At 38.3% G+C, this 8,798-nt stretch overlaps 1 protein-coding gene across 1 annotated transcript; it reads left to right on the top strand.

The window, feature by feature from the left end:
* Positions 1 to 2,379: 2,379 nt before the first annotated feature.
* On the top strand, positions 2,380 to 8,403 carry slc35b2 (solute carrier family 35 member B2). The gene is made up of 4 exons (XM_044107244.1): positions 2,380 to 2,624; positions 5,813 to 6,000; positions 6,091 to 6,251; positions 6,560 to 8,403. The coding sequence occupies exons 1-4, from the start codon at positions 2,605 to 2,607 to the stop codon at positions 7,484 to 7,486; spliced, it is 1,296 nt and encodes a 431-aa protein (XP_043963179.1). The 5' UTR covers positions 2,380 to 2,604; the 3' UTR covers positions 7,487 to 8,403.
* Positions 8,404 to 8,798: the final 395 nt, after the last annotated feature.

The following is an 8,798-nucleotide window of genomic DNA, read 5'->3' as shown; positions in this document are numbered from 1 at the left end:
TAAAATAAAGCCATATTAAAATATGCAGAGAATTCAACTATGGGGAAATTACTGATTAAAGATGTGCCTTTTTAACCATTTCTTGCTAAATTATTCACAATTTTGATCTTTTTCATATTTTGTTACATTTCAGTCTTAATTTTTTATGAATTTTTTTTGATATGCCAACACAAAATAGTGCCCAATTTTGAAGTATAAAAAGAAAGATGAAGGAGAGAAGGATTAACAGTTTCCCACTAAAGTTGTTGATTGTGCAAAAATGTGAAAGATATAAAGGGTTGTGAATGCGTTTTGGAAGGGACCTTAAACTTGAAATTGCTCTTTGGCATCTTGTACATTACTGCTGATGTCATCATTTGTTAGAAAAGAACCAAGGGATCAGTTTTACTGTGCAAAATAACTTTTGACTGGCAGAAATGCCATAGTATGAGTTGGTACAAAAGGTTCCAACATCTTTCACTTTGACATAAGAATGAAATTGTTTACACAGTTTAGTAACACATGAGTCTGGCTCTTTGTATTTGATACTCTATGTTAGCTCAGCAAGGCTTTCTGATTTGCAGTGGAAAAATCTGCCACTTCACTAGGTCACGGTTGAGTAATCCTACCTACCCTTCTTTATCTCCTCCTACTGTTTGCACCACCCTCAATATTCTCTTTTAATTTGCTCCATGGAAAATGTTCAGCTGTGAGTTCTACTGAGGTGTATGCAGTCTTACATTAAGCTCTAACTTTAGGAGGTGAAAAACCCCCTGCTGAGCATAACAAAAGTCTCACTCAGACAGGAAGACAGTGCGTGAGTTGCATAAAGATAAATAAGACATGAAGATCTTATAGATCTCTTCATTCATGAATAGACAGAATATGTAATATAAACAAAGGTGATGTATCATATTAAATTAAATTAAATTAGTCTGAGAGGTTGGATTTAATGACATTACAGCATTTTCCCCCTTCTGTAAATTGTGGATAAAGAAATTTTAAAAAATGTCAAATCAGTGTGTTATAGAAAACAAAGGTAAACAAAATCTAAAAATAAGATGAATGGAGCAAGGTGATGCTTTAAAACCTGTTAGAGGCTGCATAGACTTGAAACTGGGGCATAAGTTTATCTTCCTGTATGACATCAAGCACACAACCACAGCTACGATGGAATAGTTTAAATCAAAGCATCTTGACATTTTAAAATTCTTCAGTAAAAGTGTGGCGAGACTTCAAAATTGTTGTCTATCTGTCCCTTACTATCCACCCAATCTTATTAAACTTGGGCTATTTCACAGAGAATAAGGAACAGCATTTTGAATGACTAGCCATGAAAAGCTTACAGTTCTCCCCTCAATGATTTGCAACTATAATTTCAGCAAAACACATTTCTAAAAATGTATTTAGGAAGAGGAGTACCTATATACTCTGAACCTTTCAGATTGGTTATTGCAAGCAAACATTCAAAAAAGGCTGTACCCATTTGGTACGTATCTACCATATGAACTCCCAGTAACCGACACTAAAATTTCTAATTTTAACAATTAGCTCCACCCAATTCAGCATGTAATCAAATAGGGGGAAATATTGACACTGAATACACAAGTGTAAATATAAACCATTTTAAAACTTTTTTTTATATCTATATTTGTCTTTACATTACATTACATCTACAAAACTGACATATGAATGAAAACAGACTTCAGTGAAACATAATCCACCCTTAATGTTTAAATCAATCAATCAATCAAAATTTAGTTGTATTGCACATTACAGCAGCAAGGCATTTCAAAGTGCTTTACATCAAATCAAACACAAAATCATAATGCAACATGAAATCAACAATCAAAACAGAACACCAAGTCAGATTCCGTCAATAAATTTGTAATTGATTACGTTTCAAATACAACTCTAAACAAGTGGGGTTTTAGTTGAGATTTAAAGGAAGTCAGCGTTTCGGCTGTTTTACAGTTTTCTGGAAGTTTGTTCCAGATTTGTGGTGCATAGATGCTAAATGCCGCTTCTCCTCGTTTGGTTCTGGTTCTGGGGATGCAGAGCAGACCAGAACCAGAAGACCTGAGAGGTCTGGAAGGTTGATACAACAGCAGTAAATCTTTAATGTATTGTGGTAATAAACCATTCAGTGATTTATAAACTAGCAACAGTATTTTAAAGTCTATTCTTTGAGCTACTGGGAGCCAGTGGAGGGATAATTAAAGATAATTGCATGTATTTTATATACTTATAAAATATATATATTAACATTCTTGTACTCACATTCACAGTTTTTCTGACATTATTATTGTTGAATACGTGACGTTGGCTTGCAGTACCTTCTCCAGGCCAACAGGATGCAGTGTCGGCGGGATGGGGTCGTTTTCAACTTCCGGCATCCTATTGGTGTTCATTAAAAAAAAGAAGAGAGGCTTTCCTGTTGAAGTGTACACATCATCTTCGGATGATAAGTGGAAAAAAACTGGCTTAAAGGCGGATATTCAGGAAGCAGAGACACAGGTCCTAATATTTTAAAACATCTCGTCCTATCCGACCGGAGTGACTTCATGCTGCATCACCACGAAGACGTTTGAAAGCCGGGTGTGGGGCCACTGAGAGTGGGAAAAAATGCCTTCTTTCTCGTGGAGGTAACCTCTTTTTTAATTTCAGACGTACAAGACCTGCGGAGCTGTGTTTTAGGTGTGGATAAATTGAGCAGTCTCAAGTTAAGGATGTGTTTTTCAAAAACAAATATGAATAAAAAAGAGGAGGCGTCGTAACATGTACACTGTTTAACGATGTTGAGCATTTTTATGGTTAAATATCTTGTAAAAAATTACTGTATTTATGATGTTCGAATTAATAGATGTTGTTTAGGTGAATGTTGAAGTCTCCAAATATGTAGGAAAACATTTACACACGTTGAAAAGCTTGCACTTGCAAATGAAAAACGTGATACGTATTAAAGATATTATTCAGCTTTTGTGTTTTTCTCACTAACAAGTGTACACTGACAATAAATTCACAGCTAAGCAATTAAGGTATGCCTTTCCACTTCAGAGTTTTGCCAAATGTAAACTTTTTTTAAGCAGAAACATGCAAAATCTTTTATTCTTCTTTTTGGGTCGATGACATCACAAGGGGCCCAATAATTGATCTGCTCAATTGGCTTTAGTTAAAGTTATGCATAATTTAGCAATTTTAATAGGCTGTGACGAAGATTATGAAGTATTTGAGTTGCAAGGGGTCCTATTAGGTATTTGTCCATAATATATTTTGATGAGAACTATAACGTTAAGATAAAATCCAAGATTTAAATGCATCATACAGGCTACACATTATGTAATTGTGCAAATCTTGCTGAAAATTGCAATGAGTAATCTGAATTTTGTGACATCTTGTGTGTTTTACTGCTACACAATTTGCCATCCAGTCATTGTGAGTTATATTATCACAGCTCACTGAAATATTAAGTATAAGCAACAAGAGAAGTTAGTAAATCCTACTATAATATCCTATCAAATACTGATTCCAAGTAATCTTTTCCTATTTGAGTTCAACATCAAACATCAACATCTTCCTTATTACATACATCAGTCAGACTATATGAGTTTTAGCACGACTTGACCTAAATAAATTGCTGGAGATCTTCAATAAGAAAATCAGGCCGTTGCAGTCTGCTCGACTTCTCTTCGCAAACAGCTTCTATGTGTTTTATTGGTGCCAAATTTTTCTGTGATCCATCTGGTGTTCCCACATTCAGCTCAGACGTTTTTCTGCAGCCATGCAGATGTCAAGTTGTGGGCAAAAATCTGTATAATAACAGATCAGGCTGAGACTGGCAAATGGCAAAGAGCAAAGCTTTATTTCGTCTGCAGATGGAGAACAAACACAGCAGTGAGCTACACTGAGTTCTGATTTGGAGCTGCAAGCCCTCACAATATATAGAACTCATGTTACACAATGTGGTCACTCCAGTTTCAGTTGGACAATATACAAGCCATGTAAACCACACTGGAGGGCCAGTTAACTCTTTGGATGATAAACATCTTCTTGTTCAAATATGCGAGTTTCCAAAAATCAGGTTTACTAACGGAACAATTTTGCATAATAAGAACATTGTCAAACCAGAATATCCAGCAGGTGCACCAATTTCTTAAAACTCTGAGCTGGTGATTTTCCATAGAGAAACTTCTTAAGATTCAGGCCTTATTCCGTCACACTATATCTATCTAAACGATCGGTTGTTTTCTGTTAACAAATACTGGTACCTTGCTGTGGTGTGTATAGTGAGGCATTGTCGCTATCAGCCTGCTATAATTGCTGCTGGGAGAGGTAAACAAGAAGCCTATCTAACTGGTCTGCAGCGACTCTTTGGCCTTTATACTCTTAACAGGTTGAACAAAATTAATGTGGTTAAATAATTAAAGTAATTAAATAAAATTGTTAAGAGACATGATAAACAACTTTTACTTCACAAAGTAAACGCCTAAGATGGGGAAATTTAATTAGATGAAAAATGCAAATGGATGCAGTCAAGAGCTTCAATCATTTGCCTAGTGCAGTGATTTCTCCAGAGCTGTATGTAAACATATTTTCCGAAAGTTTTATACTCATGAAATAATGATTTACATTGAAATAAAAAAAGGCTTTTTGATATTGCTCTAAATATGTGAAGCTCTCTTGATTTCACAGAAAATCCCTTTAATTCGTTTCCCTCGGGAGCCAAGAAATCAGAATTGCGTCTCGTATTTCATTGCGTGTCTCCTGTCGTGCATAAGAACATTGCACGACAAGACACATTTAACACTCCTTCCCCTCTCAGGTGAAATTTGGCTGTATTTTCTCTGGAGTGCAGCAGCTTGTGAGCTGCATTCCTCCATGTAATGGACTTCTTGTTCATAGGCCAGGTCCTGGTGCAGTGGGCTGTTGGTTGACCAGAGCACAGAGCACAAAGAGATCCTGTGTTCAGGTCAGGACCCTGGGAGGCGAGGGTCCGCCTCTTTCTGAAGAGGAAACTCTACACTCAGCAGCGAGAGTGTCACCTTTATGTTGGACGGAGCTGTTTTCTCGTGTGACTAGCTTGACAGCTTGATGATATTCTGATTAAACAGACTATAGTGTAATCAGCCTACGCACATGCTAAGTGTGGTTTTACTTCATTCCACCGCACCTGTGAATTACAGTGCACATAAAAGGAGGTTTTTGACATAGTGAGTTGCGTCAACAACGAATCCAGAGGCTGAAGTTGAAGTGAAGACATAGTATTTCCTAAAGCTCAGTACTGTTACTGTTACTAAAATTAATTCTGCTTTTCCACCAAAAACATGAATGCTTTTCTCGTTGCCTTATTAAATGTTGAGGTTGTTATTTCTATGATTATTGGCTCTTTGTAGCTTGCTATTATTAGTGAGAAAAGTTTAAATACATGCAACAAAGGGATGAACTCAATTTAATTTAAATTCCTTTCCTTACATGACCCTGGTTTTTATTCGTAGACTAGATATTTTCAACACTTTAACTTGCTAGCCATCTGATATCCATTTGTGATCACTGTCGATTAGGACTCCTATGTAGCTGTTGATTTGTACTATCAGGTAGTATCTCACTTTGAAATAGCCCCACAGCATAATAGTGCCACCACTATGCTTTACAGTTAGTATGATGAGCTGGTAAACTGCAACTTGTTCTCCAGGGAATGAAACAAACGGAATGCTTACATGTCCATTTTAAAGTCTGATACATATGATACATATACAAATGGTCAGTTACACGCTTGATGTGTGGGATAATATATTCTTCTGTTAAACCACAACACTTTTCTTCACCCCTTTAGGGTTTGGACTGCACTTGTACACCTGTTTTTCCCCGGCGCAGTAATTGCAGAAGATCCCTCGTTGCTGAACAGCTGGCACGATGTCTGGTTCTTCCGTTTCCTCGTCAACATGCTGGGATACGCCACCATCATCGTCCCGGGATATTTCCTCATTAATTACTTCAAACGCTCTAATTACCTGGACAGAGGTTTGAGATGTTTAGTTTCTCTGAACAGACTGTTTTTCACCTCATTCATTCCTTGAAATATGTCTTTGTTTCTTCTTCCTTAACGTTCAGGTGGTGGGCTTTGCTATCCGCTCATAAAGACCTGCGTGTTTGGCGGCGAGGACAAAAGCGGCCTGTTGGACGATGTGTCCGTCTCAAGCAGGAACGATCCTGATTCAGGCTCATCAGTCAAACAGGCTATAAAGTTAATGTTTTGCGCAGCTGGACTTCAGGTAGGGGATCCTTCCAGAACCAACAGTCACTGTAAACATGGAGCTAACAATGAAACGGCATCATACTTCTTCTCACACAGTGTACGGGCAAGAAATGGATCCACAGACTTACACTTCATGAAAAATAATTGTTAATCACTAAAACTAAGTTGTCCAAACAATCAGAGCACTTTTCAGAAAAAATATACATTAAAGTTTTATACAAGTTTCGTTAGACTAAGCATCAAATTTGCCACACTTATCCATTGTTTTCTAATTAACATTTGGGTCTAGATGTGATGAGCTAAAGTTTGCCATCTTCTTCTTAGGCTTCTTATCTGACGTGGGGAGTCCTCCAGGAGAGAGTGATGACTCGCTCCTATGGAGCCGTACCTCCAGACCACGACGGCGAGAAGTTCAAGGATTCCCAGTTTTTAGTCTTCATGAACCGCATCCTGGCGCTGACCGTGTCTGGACTCTGTTGTGTGTTGTTCAAGCAGCCTCGCCACGGCGCGCCCATGTACAAATACTCTTTTGCTTCGCTCTCCAACATCCTGAGCAGCTGGTGTCAATACGAGGCCCTGAAGTTCATCAGCTTCCCCACGCAAGTCCTGGCCAAGGCATCCAAGGTCATTCCCGTCATGCTCATGGGGAAGCTCATTTCTCATAAAAGCTACGAGTACTGGGAGTACTTCACCGCCGTGCTGATCTCCGTCGGCGTCAGCATGTTCCTGCTGTCCAGCACGACGAGCAAGCACCCGTCCACCGTCACCACATTCAGCGGCGTCGTCATCCTCGTCGGCTACATCGTCTTCGACAGCTTCACGTCCAACTGGCAGGACAATCTGTTCAAGTATAAGATGTCATCCGTGCAGATGATGTTTGGGGTCAACCTGTTCTCCTGCCTCTTCACCGTCGGCTCGCTGCTGGAGCAGGGTGCCTTCTTTGAGTCGCTGGCCTTCATGACGCGCCACTCTGAGTTTGCGTTCCACGCCGTGCTGCTGTCCGTGTGCTCAGCGTGCGGACAGCTCTTCATCTTCTACACCATCAACCAATTTGGCGCTGCCGTCTTCACCATCATCATGACGCTGCGCCAGGCCTTTGCCATTCTTCTCTCCTGTTTTCTCTACGGCCACTCCGTCACCATCGTCGGGGGCTTCGGCGTCGTCGTGGTTTTTATCGCGCTTTTCCTGCGGGTTTACGCGCGCAGCCGTATGAAATCGAGCCGGCAGTCGTCACTGCCGCAGAAGGTGTAGCGCTCCGGAGGTGCACTAAACTACGAAGTACGACCACGTTTTCTGTGGTGCTGTTTGTCTTTCTGTTAGTTTTCATTTCTTTTATGCTTTTACTTTGGATGGTTTGTTTTGCTTTTATCGATATTGGTACAAAAAAGGGAGTTTTGACTGTCACAGATGCCCCTAAGGGGCCAACACAGTCAGCGGCTTCGAGTGCCTATATAATTTTCTGACATTTTAAACTCCAAACAGCCTCTGAAGCTCTATCCCTCTTGACTTATGTGTTTGTTTTTCACTTTTAACCACCATATGTGGCTTTGCAGCCAATTAAGGTAACTGTATGCCTCAGCATTAATCAAATGTCTTATCCAAAATGCTTTATTTATCTCTGGGTTACACAAATACCATATAAACAGTTTCATGCTGAGAATAAACCTCTGCATTTTTATGTAAAATGTTATATTTTAAAACTGGAATCCCAGTTTTTTAAACACATTAGATGCATTTCTGTTAACTTCTCCAATATTTCAGCAGCTTCTGTTACTATGTTTCAGGGGACATGACAAATGGACTGTAAAAAGTACATAATTTTATTTAAACATCATAGCACCGATTGGATTTTTATTTTTAGTTTTATTTTTAGTTTGGTTTTAAGTTTAAAACATTTGGTTGAGAAAACAAAAAAACATGTAAATATGTCCTTATAAATATTTTCTTTCCAATGAGCTTGTCTGTTTTTTTTTTCTTTTCTAAATGACTGACTGGTTTGTTTTTATGTGAATATTTGGATGAACACTGTCACAAAGATGTGAGGTTACTGTAGTTTTCAGGCCAGAATGCACACAAGGGAAATGCAATTTTACTGGTACTTGGTTTTTATCATTCTACTACTTTTCTTTGGTAAATGGATTAATAATAAAACCTGTTAAATTATGTGACATTATCTGGTGAAGGTTTTTTTTTAAAGGGAACACAGATTCGAGAACCACACCGCTTACATACAGCACCTCACAAAAGTATTTAGATCCCTTTTGTTTCTTTACAACCAAACAATTGTATGTGTTTCATAGGAATTTTTATGTTACAGATTGTAACTGTGAAGTATTTTACAAATAGAAATCAGAAAACATTTGGGGTACATTTTTACTGTCTTCCCCTTACTAATGAAACAAACAGTTACTGTCAAAAGTCTGTGATGGTGCAGTTGGGCCATTGTTGATAGGAGAAAAAAGAAGTACATATTCTAGAAAAAAAACCTCAGAAATTTTGAGATTACTGTCAGAAATTTTCTAGGGAAAAAAACAAGAAATTTCTGAAAATTTGATAGAAAAAC

Source organism: Gambusia affinis, linkage group LG22 (assembly GCF_019740435.1).
Source record: "Gambusia affinis linkage group LG22, SWU_Gaff_1.0, whole genome shotgun sequence".
In the NCBI taxonomy this organism is placed as follows: Eukaryota; Metazoa; Chordata; class Actinopteri; order Cyprinodontiformes; family Poeciliidae; genus Gambusia; species Gambusia affinis.
This window is presented reverse-complemented; position numbering and strand designations above follow the sequence as displayed.

What these genes read in the sequence shown, in the direction of transcription:
- slc35b2 (XM_044107244.1), top strand. Translation starts at nt 2,605, where the DNA reads ATGCCTTCTTTCTCGTGGAG. An exon ending in CTCTAATTACCTGGACAGAG is followed by an intron (nt 6,001 to 6,090) that starts GTTTGAGATGTT and finishes CTTAACGTTCAG; the next exon opens with GTGGTGGGCTTTGCTATCCG. An exon ending in TTTGCGCAGCTGGACTTCAG is followed by an intron (nt 6,252 to 6,559) that starts GTAGGGGATCCT and finishes TCTTCTTCTTAG; the next exon opens with GCTTCTTATCTGACGTGGGG.